Genomic DNA, 17,187 nt, shown 5'->3' on the forward strand with positions numbered 1-17,187 from the left:
ACGTTTAGCAGCATCCCTAGCCTCTACTCACTAGATGCCATAACACCCCTATCCCCACCACACCCAGTCCCACGTTGTAACAATTAAAAATGTCTCCAGGTGTCACCAAGTGTCCAAAGGAGCAGGATTGCCCCCTAGTTGAGAATCACCGCTCTAACTGGTTACCCTGCTTATATTGGGTTGACTGGTGGCCCTTAAAGAGATATATCCAAGCCCTAACCCCCAGAACCTGTGACTATGACCTTATTTGGAAAAGAGTCTTTGCAGATGTAATTGAATTAAGGATCTCAAGATGAGATCATCCTGGATTATCTAGGTAGGTCCTAAATCCAATGACAAGTGTCCTTATAAGAGGCAGAAGAGGAGAGGACACAGACACACAGGGAGAAGGCCATGTGAAGATAGAGGCAGAGATAGGAGTGATATGGCCAGAAGTCAAGGAATGCCTGGAGCCGCCAGAAGTTGGAAGAGGCAGGGAAGGGTCCCTGGAACTTTTAGAGGGTATGAGGCTGTTGACACTTTGATTTCTGACTCCTGGCTTCAGGAAGAACTGGGAGACAATACATTTCTGTTGTTTTAAGCTACTCAGTTTGTGGTACTTTGTTATGGCAGCCCCAATAAACTAATACCTCTACTGTAGTGGGCACTTGAATTTGGCGCAGAGAAATGGCTCCCTCCCACACGGTGCTCATGTTCTTCTGATAGTGCAATTCCCATGCTTTGATCTTCCGGTTATTTTATTTCAACGTGTGCTTCATTTCTCTTGCTCTTCCAGAAAGTTCCAAGAACTCCCTTTGCTGTGGCCTGCAGACCCATGTGATCAGGGAAGGGAGATACCCATCATTCTGTGCCCCCCACCTACTGTGTGCCTGCTTACCCTACAGACCAGAAGCCCCTTGTGAGCCTTTCTGCACAGCGCGAGTGCGGGGGAGGTGGGTGTTACCACTCAGAGGGCGACCAGTGTGCCGAGGGGAGAGGTGACCTGCCCAAGGCCACCCAACTGGAGAGGCTCAGAGCCTGCTTTGGCCCTGAAAGCTGAGGTCTGTCCCCCTGTCCAGGCCTCAGTTTCCCCTCCTGTGAAACAGGGATAGGACCGTTCCTTAACCGGTCAACTGGAATCCCTGGGGACAGTTACGTTTTTGGAATTGGGAATTTTTCAGATCTTAGGAAGGTAACAGGGCGAAAGCTGCCATGTGTTGTGTGATGTCCCTGGGGGGTATGGGGAAGCCCCTATGTAAAGGGATAAATAAAGGATAAACAGGGGTAAAAAGGGATCATTGATCACTGAAAACAGCCAGGGTCAGTGCCGGGGAAGTGGTCCCTCCGCTGGAGTACTGGCGCTACCTTAAGAAAGAGTTGGGTTTGCAGAGCCTTTTTGGGGATTTGGGGATTGCTAACTGAGGAGAAGAGTATCTCTGTGCACGGCATTTGGGATCTTAGTTCCCCGACCAGGGATGGAACCAGCGCCCCCTACAGTGGAAGCACAGAGTCTTAACCACTGGACCACCAGGGAAGTCCCACGTGTACTTTTTTTTTTTTTTTTTGCATTACGTGGGGCCTCTCACTGCTGTGGCCTCTCCCGTTGCGGAGCACAGGCTCCAGACGCCCAGGCTCAGCGGCCATGGCTCACGGGCTCAGCCACTCCGCGGCATGTGGGATCTTCCCGGAGCGGGGCACGAACCCGCGTCTCCTGCATCGGCAGGCGGACTCTCAACCACTGCGCCACCAGGGAAGACCCCACGTGTACTATTTAGTCAGGGCTCAGTAAACTTGGTCAGATGGAGGGAGGAAGAGAGAGAAGAAAGGGGGAAGGGGAGGAAGGGAGGGGAAGAAGAAAGAGGAAGAAGGGAGGAGGAGGGAAGGCAGGAGGATGGAGGAAGAAGGGGAAGGGGAGTAGTGGGGAGGAGGAAAGGGGAAGGGGAAGGAGGAGTGGGTGGAGGAAGGGGAGAAGGTGAGCAAAGGGGAAGTGGAGGAAGGCTAAGGGGGGGCCTTGAAGAGGGGAAGGAGAAGGGGGAGGGGGAGAGAGGGAGGAAGGGGGGAAGTAGGGGGAATCAGGGCAAGATGGAGAAGAGGGAGGAGAAGTTTAAGGAAGAGTGAAAGGGGAGGAGGAGGGTGAAGAAGGGGAGCAAGCTCTCTGCCCACATTTGTGAATGAATGAATCTCAACTCCAGCTAGAGTGACAGTCTAGGCCTCAGTTTCTTTACCTGTAAAATGGGGTGATCACAATAGTGCTACCTGGCAGGATAAGAGTGCTGCTGTAGTTACTGGGCATTCCTGACTCCACTGACCCCCGGTTGAGAAAGTAGGGGACCAGTGACTGGCTCTGGGCCTGTCCCCCGGATCTGCCTCCTCGTCTCCATTTTACCCACCCTAGGTGGCCCGCAGGGACCAATGGCAGCGTGTGTGTGTGTGTGTGTGTGTGTGTGTGTGTGTGTGAGCGCCTGCCCGGTCCTGTCCTCTAAATGGTGCTGGAAGCAGGCCCTGGCCGCCTCCCAAGGAGAGTGCTGAGAAGGTCGGCCAAGCTGTGCAGAAAACAAGCAGGGTGGGGTGCGCAGAGGGGCAGAGGAAAGGGGAGCTTGGAGAGAAGGAGCCAAAGCAGAAGCCCACATGGGCACAACGCAGTCAGAGCAGGTCCCAGGAGTCTGCAGAAGCAGAAGCCCCGGAGGGGAGTCCTCTGTCTTGTACTCACTGTCGCTGCCCACCTACTGCCTGAGCTCTGGTAACCCTCGACAGAGCAGCCAAAGCCTGAGGGTCTGTGAGCGGCTCCAGGTCAGCCAGGGAACAGGGTGGTGGGCAGCGAGGCCAGCACTGGCCCGCACCTGATCAAGGGGAGGGCTTTAGGGTCTCTAGGTGAGCATTTAGGACCTTGGGATGCAAATAAGGGACTCTGTGGAGTTCCTGTGGAAGGGTAGGGAACTGGTGTGTGAATTTTGCCCTCCCTGGGCTGCTGCGGTGAGACTTAACTGACAAGATTTCGGGATATGGATTTGCGATTAGTTGGGTCCTTGGAATATATCTTTTTTTAAAAAACTTAATTTATTTATTTATATTTTTTATTTTTGCCTGCGTTCGGTCTCCGTTGCTAAGCGCGGGCTTTCCCTAGTTGCTGGGAGCCACTCCTTGCTGTGGTGCGTGGGCTTCTCATTGCGGTGGCTTCTCTTGCTGAGGAGCACGGGCTCTAGGCGCACAGGCCTCAGTAGTTCTGTCACGTGGGCTCAGCAGCCGTGGCTCGCGGGCTCCAAAGCGCAGGCTCAGTACTTGTGGCGCAGGAGCTCAGCAGCTCCGCGGCATGTGGGATCTTCCCGGACCAGGGCTCGAACCCATGTCGACTGAACTGGCAGGCAGATACTTAACCACTGTACCACCAGGGAAGTCCATTGGAATATATCTTTAAGACTGAGGTAGGGGTTGGATATTCTGGGGCCCCTAGGCTGTGAGTTTAGTACTCCCCAGGTCCTTGGAGTCCGAAGAGGCTTTGGGGATTGGATTTAGAATAAGCTGGGGCAAGAACCCAGTACAGGTAGGCCCTGAATGTGAACTGAGAGTTGCTAGTCCCCCGGGGTAGGAATTCTGGTTTCCATCTAGGGCTTGAGCCGGGAGCGCCCGGGACCCAAGCCTCTTGGCTGAGGGACGCACGTGTTTCCTAATCGCCGGCAGGGATAGGACTGGGGAACTGGGAGGCTGGCGAAGTTTGGTTGTCATGGAGACAGCCGCCTTCCTCGCCAGGCGTTCTAGCCCCTGGGTCTCGTTGGCCGTCGTCACTCTGGCCGGGGTGGCCTCTCTATGGTCGTGGCCTCCGGAAGTGGGCGGGCGTCGGTTCTGCGGCTGTGCGGCAGAGCGGTTCTAAGCCAGACAGGTCGGAAGAGAGCCGGCCTGGGAGGGCAGGTGGGGCGGGGCCTAGGGTGCTAGGAGTGAGGCGGAGGGTGGTGACTGGGCCAAAGCCTGAGGGCGGGGCCGGTGAACGGGGTGGAACTTGGGCCTGGGAATACGGGCTAGGCCCAGGACTGGGGGCGGGGCTTGAGCTACTCTGGGCCCGGCCCAGAGTGGGTGCGGCGTGTGCTTGTGTACGGGGCCATAGGCCTAACCTAGGGGCAGAACCTGGTCCAGGGCGGGCGGGGCTCCGGAATGGGGCTTGTGCTTACGGGCGGGGCCGGAGACCTAACCTGGGGGCGGGGTCAATCGAGTGGAGGTGGGGCGGATAGAGGTGGGACCTGGAGGAAAGCCCAGGACCTTGGTGGGGCCAAGGTGGACTCTAGGCTTGGGGGCCAAGTCGTTAGGATGGAGCTTGGGTCCAGCGAACAGCTGCTAAGTCGAGGCATGGGGGTGGGGCTTGCCAGTGACTGACGGAATGGAAGAGCTGTGTCTGGGGGCGTGGAGATACACTAATGATTGGCAGAAAAGCCTGGGCCGGGCTAGGAGCAAGGAGGCCTGTGCCCACTTTGGGATGGGGCGGAGCCTGTCTGAGACGTGCCCAATCCCAGGTATGGGGGGGTGGCTCCAAGCGGGAGCGGAGCGCGACATCTGGGCGGGGTTGGGTTGGCCGTGGGGCGGGGCCCGGGCGGGCCGTGGCCTCAGAGCTCTCCGCCTCCTCAGGATGCGGGCTCCAGGTGCGGGTTCGGCCTCCGTGGCCTCACTGATGCTGCTGTGGTTGCTCGGACTGCCGTGGACCTGGAGCACAGCGGTGGCGCTCGGCGTGTACGTAGGCGGCGGCGGCTGGCGTTTCCTGCGCATCGTCTGCAAAACCGCGAGGCGGGACCTCTTGTGAGTGCAGCCCGAGCCTGATACAAGGGCTGGGGTCGGGGGCGGGCTGAGCGCCCAGGGGGGCGAACAGAGGGGGCTGGAAGGGCAGCGTGGGGGACCTTCCGGGCTTGGGTGGGGGGAGGTTTTGAAGACTGGGGGCGGGGTTTGGGTGAGGGCGGGGCTAGGGGCGGGGCTGGGACCTGAAAAGAGTGGGTTGGGGGACTCTGAGGGCACCAGCAGGGGACATCTAGAGGGATTCCCTGGAGGGAGGTGAGTAGATTTCAATGTCCTTGAGCCTGCGTGGGTGACCTCAGGGCTCTGGACGGCAACTTGGGGGTACTAGGGCAGCGAGTAGGACTTCCAGAGAGCTGAGGCTGATTGGGAGGCCTGCGCGTTTGGGGGGGTCTCTATGGGGCTTTGGTGACTGTGGGAGGGCTCTAGGGCGTCTTCAGGGACTCCGGTAGGTCCCTAGGAGTTCTCAGGGGGACTTTCTCAGGGAGAATGAAAGGGCTTCCTGGGGCATGTGTAAAGGGCTTTTAGAGCCTTTGAAGGGTGTTTGTCTCCTCAGGGCCATTTACAGGTCTCTCTGTGGTCGGGGTGCTCTTTGAGAGTTTGAGGTCTGTGCGTGACTTTGGGGGTTGTTCAGAGTCTGTGGAGAGGTTGCTGTGTATTCCAAGATTTGCTTAGGGGTCTCTGGTGACTGAGAATCTCTGGGGAGGGGATTCTGGTGGTGTTTGCAGGCATCCTTGGAAGGTCTCTGGGGTATCTCTAGGGGCTTGCTCAGAAAAGCTGTTGGGAGTCCTCCTGGGGTGAAATAAGTGCTTCTGGGCATTACCACCGGAGCAAATCTCAGGAACAGCCTCCATGAGGAAGTCCCTGAGCACTTGCTATGGGTCTGCCAGTCTTGGTGCCCATGGGGAGGTGGGAAGACTAACCCATTGGAAGGGTGAAGAAACTGAGGCTCTGTGAGCAGCAGGGATGGTGTGCAGCTGGAAAAACTTCCACTGCAAATTGACTGGTTCTGAACCTTCTAGAACCTGACCTTTCTTTTCCATGCCCTGGCCCCTGCCCCTGCCCTTGGTTTTCTGACATGCAGATTGGACTGTGCTCTCTGTTCAGACAACCTCCACAACCTCCATCCTCTGCAGTAGAAAAGACTCAGCCTCCAGCTGGGTACTTGAGGTCCTGACAATCTATTCCCTGCCCACTTGCCACTCCCCACCTCTCCATAGGTCCATCTGGGCCCCAGATCAACTTGCCTTGTCAGGCTCAAGCTGCTTTCCTCTGTCTGGAATACACTGGCCCTCCTTTTGCCTGGCAACGCCTTATGATGTTGCCTCCCTCAGGGGACCCTTTGCTGAATTTTCCTGCTCAGCACCCTCCCATGGCTCCTTGTTGCTCTTAGAATCTAGACCACATGAGGTTTCTGACCATGTTCCCAACCTCCTGTCCTTTCCTTTGTCACTCTTCCATCTACACTGGCCTCCTTGCTGTTCCTAAACACACTCGTATTTATTCCAGCCCCAGGGCCTTTGCATTTGCTGTACCCTCTGCCCAGATCACTCTTCCCCTGCTCTTCATTTTCATCATGCCATGGCTTAAGTGTCACTTTGTCAGACAGCTCTCCCCTGACCCTTTGTCTCTGTAGACCCTCCCACCTTGTTGCTCTCTGGCAGAATGGCCAAGATTTACACAGGGCTTCCTCTGTGTGAGGCACTATGCTAAGCATGACTTCTTCAAGTCCTCCCAACCACCCTGAGAGATGGGTACTCTTGTCCCATCTTACAGATGAGCAAACTGAGGCACAGCGTAGTTTTGTCACTTGCCCAAGGTCACACAGCTGGCCAGTAGTGGGGGCAGGATTTGAACCCAGGCAGTGTGGCTCCAGAGCTTGACTTGTGACCACTAGTGGCATCAGTCACTTGTAATTATCACGTGTCTGCTTTCTTGCCTTTTAATTTTGGCGTCTCTTTCCCCCCACTAAACTGTGGGCCCTGTTGGGGGGCCAGCCCAGATGGAGACTGTGTTGGACCTTGTGCTCCTGTGGCCCTGGTCTCCCGTCAGGGCAGCACAGAACAGGAGCGCAGGATATATTTTTTGGATGGCAGGTCTTCACTCCTTCCTTGAGCTCCATGGGGCAGGGGATATCTGTGACCAGCTCTGTCTCCCCTGGGACAGGACAGAAGCTGGGTCCACTCTGAGTCCCCAGCACAGAGCTTGACACACCTTCTGTAGGAGGCAGCCTGGAACATGGCCCCACCTCCCAGTCTTCCCACCTTTGTATGATCCCTTCCCTTTGAGTGTGGGCTGGACCTAGTGACTCACTTCTAATGAAAAGAATACAACAAAAGCAATGGGATATTACTTCTGAGATTAGGTAATAAAAAAGACTGTGACTTCCATCTTGGGTGCTCTCTCATGGGTCACTCCCTCTGGAGAAAGCCAGCTGTCATGTAAGGCAGCTCTGTGGAGAGTCTCACATGAGTGAACTTGGAAATGGATTCTCTCCCAGTGAAACCTTGAGATGATCACTGCCCCTGCTGACACCTTGATTACAGCCTCACAAGACACCCTGAGCCAGAACCACCCAGCTAAGCTGCTCCTGGATTTGTGACCCACAGAAACTGTGAGATAATCAATGTTTGCTCTTTTCAGCTAGTAATTTTAGCTGCAATTTGTTACACAGCAATAGCTAACTAATGCAGCTTATATAACACCCACCCACCTCTGTACCAGGTTTTGTTCTAGTGTCCTCACAGTCCTGTAAGGAAGGAATGCTTACTAATCCCATTTTGTGGTTGGTGAACCAAAGCACCAAGAGGGGAGTCATTTGCTGAAGAACACAGAGCTGAGGAGCGACAGGACTCCAGAGTATGTGTTCTTAGCTGCTGTGTTGTGCTGGGGTCGTGGTGCAGGCTGGCTGCATTTAGAACCTAGGTTCAGAAATATTTTTTCTTTTTTTTTTTTTTTGCGGAATGCGGGCCTCTCACTGTTGTGGCCTCTCCCGTTGGGGAGCACAGGCTCCAGACGCGCAGGCTCAGCGGCCATGGCTCACAGACCCAGCCGCTCCGCAGCATGTGGGATCTTCCCGGACTGGGGCACGAACCCGTGTCCCCTGCATCGGCAGGCAGACTCTCAACCACTGCGCCACCAAGGAAGCCCCTAGGTTCAGAAATATTTAAGCACCCTGCCTCAGTTCTTCTAACTCATCTTCTGTTTTCCACATGAAATCTGATCACATTCATCTGTGTTTATTTCTTCCTGCCCCGGTGCCCTAGAGCTCAGGGTGAAAGCAGGAAGGGGCAGAAAGAGCAGAGGGGCAAGAAAAGGCCTCAGGAAGGGCCCAGAGGTGGACAGTGGCCTCTTTGTCCCCAGGGTGGGGGTGGCTTGTGCTGCTGCCAGGCAGGGTGACCCAGGCATGTGGCTGGAGCCCAGTGCCGAAGTCCACTGCCCGCTCGTGTGGGTGTGCTCCAGAGAGGCTGGGGGCGAGGGCGGGAGGGACAGGCCGTGAAGACTGGGCCCCATTGTCAATGCTTGAATAACCTGAGCACGAGCCACTGCAGCCTCAGTCGAGTTTCTTTGCTGTGCTGTCGGTGGACAGGGAGCACCCCTGTGGGAGCTGCTTCCTGTGCTTCCTACCCTTGCTGATGGCCCTCTCCCCATGGCTGTAACACTAGTACCCCTCATGGGGTTCTTGGGGTGCTCTATTGAAGCTCTTAGAGGAGAGCTGGGCACATAGTAGGCACTCAGACTTGTTGGTGCTGATTGCCTTCACCCAGCAGTGGGTACCTCAGAGGTTAGGTGCTTGGTGGCTAGAGCCAGAGTGTCTAGCTGTGGCCCTCAGTCTGCGCCTTGCTAGCCCATGAAACATCACCCTCTGAGTCTTAGTTCCTTCATCTCTAAGAGTACACCTTGTGCATCCTCTCTTCTTTAAGAAAACATGAATTGAGCACCTGTTGTGTGCAGCACGGGCACTTGGTCTGTCACGTGGTACATGGTGAATGTTTGGGGCAAGCCTGAAGAGGAACAGAGGGACCCTGCCAGGGGGCCTGGTCTGGGTTGTTCTGTCCTCTACTTGCTGTGTGACCTTGGGTGTGTAATTCACCTCCCTGAGCTCCCAGCTCATCCACCATCTGACATGGGGATTTTAGAACCCTACTTTGGAGGGTGGCTGTAAGGTTAGCTCAGTAAATGCTGAGGCTGCTCACTGTAGCACCTCTATTTATTCGTTGAATGGTTGAGATATCAGGATCTGACCAGGGAGGTGGATGTATAAACAGCTAACTTTTAACATTTTACATTTTCAGTTATTTTTTTTGTAACAGTTAATACATAACACAGGTACAAAATTCAAATGTTAGAGAGAGGTCTGCTGTGAATGCTGCCCTCTCTCCACTGCCCCCAGCCGTGCAGTTCCCCTCCTCAGAGGCATCTTGTGTCTCTTTCCCAAGAAATATATGTAGACCTCTTCTTGTTCTTGGTGCTCACAAATGGCCACACAGTCTCCATCATATTCCTCACCTCCTGCTTTCTTTCTTCTCTCCACTTTCACTTGAAATTTTTGCTTTTATTAAAGTCATGCAGGCTTTGAGATGAAAGACTCTAGCCTTCTACCTCAAGTGGCAGCTGCTAGCCCCACCCTCTACCCACATTTTCCCTTCCCTTCCAGGAGTGATTCTTACCTCTCCTTTGAATCTTTTGGACTTCACTTCCACGTCTCTAAATGGCTTATGTGACAAATCTGCATTTTTTCACTTTGAGACTTGATCTGTCATCTCACTCCATGGAAGATGAGGATTTGGCATCCCTTTATCCCCCTGTCCTCACTCTCTTCCTGTCCCTGTGCATGGTGTACACATACCCACCCTCATACATACACAGACACACATGTTCTTCCATCCCTTCATTGTCCCAGTATTATTACAGTTGATTCTCATTATTTGTGGTAGTTTTCTTCTTCTTCTTCTTTTTGGAAATGCTGCAAGGCTTGCGGGATCTTAGTTCCCCCACCAGAGATTGAACCCGCACCCTCAGCAGTGAAAGCACGGAGTCCTAACCACTGGACCACCAAGGAGTTCCCTGTGATAGTTTTGTTCTACAAAGTTGCTGAGAACATTGAATTAGCAAATACTGAACCATGTATTAGCAAACTGAACCATTAGCAAACCACTGAACCCTGTATTTCCTAGGGAAAATACAAGGTTAGGTTCTTGCAAGCCTCTGATCACATTTTCATCAACCAGTCAATACATAATCTTGTTCTGTGTGTATTCTGCTTAAAGACACATCATTTAATATATATTGTTGATTCATTACTATTGAACTCACTGCCAGCAACATTGTAACTCATGCCTGAACAAAACTTATCTAATATGTGTATCTTCTCCATAAGGCACATCACAGCCTTCTTGTACTTAGGAACACTCGACAGCATTTCAGCATCATGCCTGGGGCCCATTTTAAACAGCAAAATCAACAACAAAAAGCACAAAAACACCAAAAAATGTGGCATTAAATAGACCGCCAAAAGGATGCTTGTTTATAATATGAGTTAAACAACTTTATGTGTTTTTGTCTGGAGTTATTGCCTTTGTATTGGTTAGTTTTCTATGTATTTATCTCTACTTCAAAGCCAAACTCCACAACATCTGTCTCTCTCTCCTCTAATATTTATAGCATCAGATGGGCTTTCAGTTTCACCTTTTTGGAGAAGTCTCTCTTTTAGTCTCCAGTCTGTCCAGGCTGTTCTAGTTACTCTCTCTACCTGGTGGGCAGCCATCACACCAGGCTTGTTCCTACCCATCTTCCTGAGGATTAGCATCACTTCTATCTTGGGTTGGATACCCTGTTTCCTGGGTCCCTGATAGTCCTCTTCCTTGGTTTACTTCTTTAATTAGTTGGAACACATCTTCATTAGCTTTGAGAGAAATCATGTATAGAAATTTAGTTTTTTGAGACCCTCCATGTATGAAAATATCTTTATTTCCACACTCACACTTGACTGATGGTCTGAGTATAGATTTCTAGGTTGGATATTATTTTCCTTCAAAATTGAAGGCATTTCTTATTTCCTTCTCACATCATGGTTATTGTTGAGAAGACTAAAACTCTCTGATTCCTGATCCTTTGCAGTGCTTTTTTTTTTTTTTTTTCCTTCTGGAAGCTTGTGGGATCTTTTCAAGATGGTGGGTAATTTCCATCCATTGTATGATCTGTTGGTGGGTTTCAGGTCAAGGAAGTTTTCTTGATGTTATCATTGGTGATTTCCTCACCTTTATTTCCTTTGTTCTTCTTCAAACTCCTATTATTGAGTGCCTGGAACAATGTCTAGCTTGATAACATTTATTGAATGAATATGATGTTGGATCTTCTGGACTGGTTCTATAATTTTCATATCTTTTTTTTTCTTAACATCTTTATTGGAGTATAATTGCTTTACAATAATGTGTTAGTTTCTGCTTTATAACAAAGTGAATCAGCTATCTTCTTATCTTTTTTATTTTCTATCTCTGTCGTTTTATCCTACTTTCTATGATATTTCTTCAAATATATCTTTCAGTCCTTCTATTAATGTTTAACTTATGCCTTCATATTTAAAATTTTTTATTATGATTATTCTTTGTTCCAATTAATAGACTATTTTAATTGATTTTTTAATTATGTTTTTTCTTTTTTATATAGACTTCATTTTTTATTATCAGTTTTAGATTTACAGAAATTAAGCAGAAAGTACAGAGAGTTCCCACATACCCCCTTACTCTCCCCTACAGTTTCCTCTGTTTTTAATATCTCTTATTAGTGTAGTACGCTTGTTACAATTGATTAGTCATTGTTGATACATGATTATTAACTAAGCCCCATATTTTTCATTAGGGTTCATGTGTATGTTGTACATTCTTTGTGCCCTCACATTTAAATTTTTCAGGATCTTTTTTTTTTTCATTCCCTGAAAGCTTTTATATAGCATCCTATTCTTGTTTCATGGATGCAATATATCTTCATACATTTTCAAGAATATTAATGACTTTATTAGTTTTTTTCTCTTTGCACAATCTCTTTTTCCTCAAAGATTTTCTTCTTTGTTTATTTTAGTCTCCATCATCCCTATTAGAGGAAATCCCCAGGAGTCTGGTAGTCCTTGGCTGTAAAGCCAATTAGAAGCTCTCAGCACGGATGTGTGTATGGGGTGAGGGGGTCTTGTCAACTGAGCTTCATGATGGGGTCACCTGGGATGCTTTGGGGAAAGTCCAGTGCCGTGTCTTTGGGTCTTTCCTCCAGGCCTGGGCACAGGCCCCACCAGCAGCATCCCAGGAACACAGCGGGGAAGAGGGCTGGAGGCTTGGCATCTGGCAAGTAAACATTCACTTAACACCCATTTGCAGGGAGGTGCCCCACCCAGAAACCCTCCTGTGGATGGACTTTCAATCTTCTCCTGGGTGGCCACTTTTTTTTTTTATTTCAATTGAGATACTGACATATAACACTGTTAGTTTCAGGTGGGCAACATAATGATTTGCTATTTGCATAAAGGTTACTCCTGCTACACGAAAATAGAGCATTCCTCTGAGACCTTTCATAAACCTAAATGGTGTAAAGGGAAGAAGCAATTACCTTAGGGTGCATCTTGCTAACGGGTGCACAAAATAAATTGAGATAAAGTTCAGATGCTCACAGACACAGTTCAAAGCTATGGCAGCTTGATGCTGGGATGCTGAGTGTAGTTCCCAGGGAAGGAGCTTGGCAGTGCCTCTCTCACTGCTTCGGGTACGTGCTGCCCCTATAACAGCTCCCCGCAGAACAAACACCGAACACTATTTTTACTTTTTGCCTTTCATTGTAAAAGCGAAAATCCTCTTTGGATTTCTTTCGGTTAGCAAAAACAGGTACTAATTTTGGTCTTTCGCAAAAGAGAAGCGGCATTAAAGAAAAAAATAAGAGAAGCGGCATTAAAGTGAATTTTTGAAAAGTAGGGGATACTGGTATTTTGTGAAATGATCACCACTGTAAGTCTAGTTAATATCCGTCACCATACATAGTTACAAAAATTTTTTTCTTGTGAGGAGAACTTTTAAGATCTACTCTCTTAGCAACTTTCAAATATGCAATAAGGTATTATTGGCTGTAGTCACCATGTTGTACATTACATCCTCATGACATTTATTTCACAGAGGGGGCTTCTTAAACAGATTTCCATCAATCCTCCACTGCAGCCCAGGATTCTGCTTTCCCCCTCCTCCTGGGGCCTCCACCTCTCACGTGCTGCTGCCCAGCTTCCCAAAGTGGGGTGATTTGGTCTCCACTTCCAATTTCCCGGTCCTTGCGAGTTCACACTTCTGTCCTTTTACTAGCCGTTTTGGGGGGCACTGTGAACAGTCAGTGTCTGAGTGCTCAATCTGCCATCTTTGTCACACGGTCAGCAGTAACTTTTCCCATTTACCTTTAGGGTCCTTCCTCATCCCTTGCATTGGGGGCGCCATTCTTGTGGGCAGCCTTCTGTTGTAAGCTTCAGCTCGAACCGTTGTTCATCTGACCCCTCGCTTACTGCAGGATGTTTGGATTCTTTCCCATCTTCTGCTCACTGGAAGCTACAAATGGATAATGCGCCGTCATTTCCCCCGTGTGACTTTAATGTGTCAAAATCAGTATACCAGTTGGTGGAGTGATTCAGAGTCATGAAGAGACATTCCCGACCTTGGGCATTCTCCTCCTACTCTCTGCTTCACTCACTCCTCTCCTCCCGCTGGCCTTTGCTCTCTTTTAAACCTGCAATCTCCTTCCTGCCTCCAGGTCTTTGCACTCGTGGTGCCCTCCACCTGGAATACTTCCCCTTGAGCTTTACCCATGGCTGGCTCCTTCTCATCCTTCAAAGTTCAGTGCAAATGTTGCTTCCTCAGACAAGGCTCCCCTGCCCCGTGGGTGAAGTCTGTCCTGGTCATGCTCGATCACATCATCCTGTTGCTTTTTTCTTAGGAAACGTATAAAACTGTCATTGTTTTTGTTTGCTTTCTCCTTGATTATTGACTGTAAACCCATAGCAGCAGGGATCATGCCCACCTTGGTCACCTGTGTGTCCCCATTCCTGTCATGATGTCCAGCATATGGTGGTACTTTGTGGAGGTGTGCTGCACTTGTGGACCAGCTCCTCTGGGGAGGTGTTCTCCGTGAGGAGGCTTCAGCTGCAAGTAGTGGGAATCCCAACTAGAAGTGGCATCAACAGTAAAGCACATTTATAGCCATGTGCAATGGGGTATTGGGACAGGAGGTGGCTTCAGGCTGATCAATTTGTGTTCAGCATCTCATCATTGGCCCAAGTTCCTTCTGCCTTTCTGCTCTGGCATCCTGGCTTCAAAGGCTTGGCATCTCCAGTTAGTTACCCTCATGGTCTCATATTGGCTGCTGTGGCTCCAGCCATCACATGCTGATAGAAGAAAGTGAACATGGGACTACCAGGCCCCATGTTGCAGGGGGTGTGAAAGGGGCTATTATGATGGCGGGAGGTCTATGAGTTGGGCAGTATTAGAGTTAGAGCCAGATTTCCAGAGCTTTGAACACTGAGCAGAAGACAGTCTTATGTTCCCAGGGAAGTGTTCTGAGCAGGGAAGCAGCACAGCCAGGCTGGCCTGCATGGAGGAAGAGGGTGGCTTGGTGAGGAGGGTTTGGGGCAGCCAGGCAGGAAATGCACTTGTTCCCAGACAGTGGGAATGGAGACACACCCCCTCTGCCCCCTTGAATGGGGCACTGGGGTGAGAGTGGTAAGGAAGATAGACAAAGGCTGGAGATGAAGCAGAGTGTGTTAGTTTCTTGTGGCTGTCATAACAATGTAGCACAAACTGGGGGACTTAAAACAACAGAAATTTATTCTGCCATAGTTGTAGAGGCCTGAAGTCTGAAATCAAGGTGTGGGCAGGGTTGGTTCCTTCTGGAGGCTCCGAGGGAGAATCTGTTCCATGCCTCTCTCCTAGCTTCTGGTGGCTTCCAGCAATCCTTGGCAGTTCCTTGGCTTGTGGTTGCATCACTCAGTCCAATCTCTGCCTCCGTCTTCAGATGGCCTTCTTCTCTATGTCTGTGTCTCCTCTTCTGTCTCTTAGAAGGACACTTGTCATTGGATTTAGGGCCCATCCTAAATCCAGGATGATCTCATCTGAAGATCCTCAACTTAATTACATCTGCAAAGACCCTTTTTCCACATAAGGGCTCATTCACAAGTTTGGAGGATCAGGACTTGGATGTATCTTTTTGGGGCCACCATTCACCCCGCTACACAGAGAATGGGGCCTGGCCCAGGGTGGAGGCGGGAGACCACAGGGAGGTGACTACACTGTTTCAGGCTTGTGACGGTGGGGTCTTGGCCATGCTTGTGAGATAACTGGATTCCAGCTAGTCTGCATTGGAGAAAGTCATTTGTTCTACCCATCCTTGAGGACCTCCTGTGCCCCACACCCTGTCTGGGCTTCGGGGATGCCATGGTCACCATGACACGCCATGAATGCACTAGATGGTGCTTCTCCTGTCCTATGGAGCCCACAGCCTAATGAGGGAGAAGGATGCTTGAGAAGAAAATGAGGAAATAATTTAAACATCAGAAAGTGACAAGAAGAATACAGCACGTTGGGGAGAGGCAAGGATAGCGCAAGACTACCGCAGACAGGGCGGTAGGTGTGGGGCACCCAGCACAGGTGGTCAGATGAGAAGGAGCCAACCGTGCAAAGACCTGGGGGACGGAAGAGTGCTCCAGGCAGAGGGAACAGCAGGTGCAAAGCCCAGAGGCAGGACCCGATCCTCCCGGGCAGAGTAACGATGAATCCCTCTTTTTCTATCCTTCTTCTATGTTGGGCACTTAATACATTTGACAGGTATTAGGCCGAGAATTGCACTGTTCCCCCATTTACAGATGCACTGCTGTTCTGGGCCCTGCTTCCTCTTTGTAAATAGGACAATGGCAATACCTACACTTTGCTGAGCTGGAGAACACTTGGAGCTTGTTATGTTCAGTCTCCTGATATTCCAAGTAAGGAAACTGAGGCCCAGAGAGGGCAGGGTCTGCCCAGGTGCCATAGCTGGTAAGCGGTGGAGTGGGATCTGAACCAAAGCCATTGACGCCAGGGCACTTTTTCTTTCCTCTGGGCTCTGCTGGGGCTCACAGCTCCGGGACAGACACTTGAGGAATCAGTGTTTGCACAAGGCCCTCAGATCATGTCCTGCCTCCTCCCCTGGACCATTACCCCCAGGGGACTTCCTGGGCTGGGCCCCACTCTTGGAACTTGCTTGTTCCTCTTTCTTCCTTACAGGGTAGGTATGAGTCAAGTTGCTGGGCAGATAAAATGCTAATTCAATTCTGTTTTCTTACTGACAGTGCATACCTCCCTGGGGAGAGGATAGCAACAGAGTTTATTGAGAATGTAGGACACGCCAGGCCCTGTCCTTAGAAGTCTCCATCCATCTCTTTTATCCCCTAATGACCTGGAAGGCATGGGATCTTATTGTCCCCATTAACCAGGAGGCCCAGAGAGGGATGTACCCACCCATGCCCACTGTATGAGTGTCCTGGGGCTGCCGTAACAAATTACCAAATCTTGGAAGCTTAAAACAAAAGGAGTTTGTTGTCTCAAAGTTCTGGAGACCAGAAGCCCAAAATCAGCCTCTGGGGGGTCCAGGCCTCCTTGGCTTGGCTTGTGGCTGCATCACTCCAGTCTCTGCGTCTGTCTCCTCAGAGCCTCTCCCTTGTGTCTCTGTTTTCTCTTATTCTTTTTTTTTTTTTTTTACTTTTTGGCTGTACTGTGTAGCATGCGGGATCTTAGTTCCCCGACCAGGGATTGAACCCACGACCCCTGCAGTGGAAGTTCAGCGTCTTAACCACTGGACCGCCAGGGAAGTCCCTCTCTCTTCTTGTAGAGATACCTGTTACTGGATTTAGGGCCCACCTAGGCAATCAGGTTGACCTCATCTCATACTTACCTTAATTATATCTGCAAAGGCCCTGTTTCCAAATAAGGTCATAGTCTGAGGTTCTGGGTGTACATGAATTTTTGGAGACACTCTTCAACAACTGCAGTCACACAGGCAGAAGAGACTGGGCTGCATTTGAGCCAGCCTGTGGGACACCAGCATCGTCCTTACATTCTAGGCCCTGTTTCTAGTGCTGGGACTACAGCCCTGGACACAATAGACAGATAGACAGGGTGCCTGCTCTCATGGAAAAAGACAAGAATTCAGGAAACCCAGAAAGGAAGATGGCGGTTTTAGATTGTGATGATCACTTTGAAGGAATAAAACGATGGTGGTGGGGGTGTGTGGGTGCTGGGAATGTATCAGTTACCTATGGCTGTGTAACAAATTACCTCTGAAACTAGGGGCTTAAAAAATGATCATTATCATCTCCTATGTCTAGGCTTCCTTACAGCTCAGTGCTGGGTTCCCAGGGCCAGTGTCCTAAGAGAGAGGGAAAGC

At 50.4% G+C, this 17,187-nt stretch overlaps 1 protein-coding gene across 5 annotated transcripts in view; it reads left to right on the forward strand.

The window, feature by feature from the left end:
- The first annotated feature begins 4,561 nt into the window (after positions 1-4,561).
- Positions 4,562-17,187, forward strand: part of SLC27A1 (solute carrier family 27 member 1) — a 29,066-nt gene continuing 16,440 nt past the window's right edge. For all 5 annotated transcript variants that reach the window (XR_009531490.1, XM_060093853.1, XM_060093854.1 and 2 more), the window contains exon 1: positions 4,562-4,761. Coding sequence is in view for 4 of the 5 variants with exons in the window: in XM_060093853.1 (XP_059949836.1) it covers positions 4,595-4,761 (167 nt within the window). In the remaining variant the exon portion in view is untranslated. The remainder of the gene's footprint in view (positions 4,762-17,187) is intronic.

This window comes from Mesoplodon densirostris, chromosome 3 (assembly GCF_025265405.1).
Source record: "Mesoplodon densirostris isolate mMesDen1 chromosome 3, mMesDen1 primary haplotype, whole genome shotgun sequence".
NCBI lineage: Eukaryota > Metazoa > Chordata > Mammalia > Artiodactyla > Ziphiidae > Mesoplodon > Mesoplodon densirostris.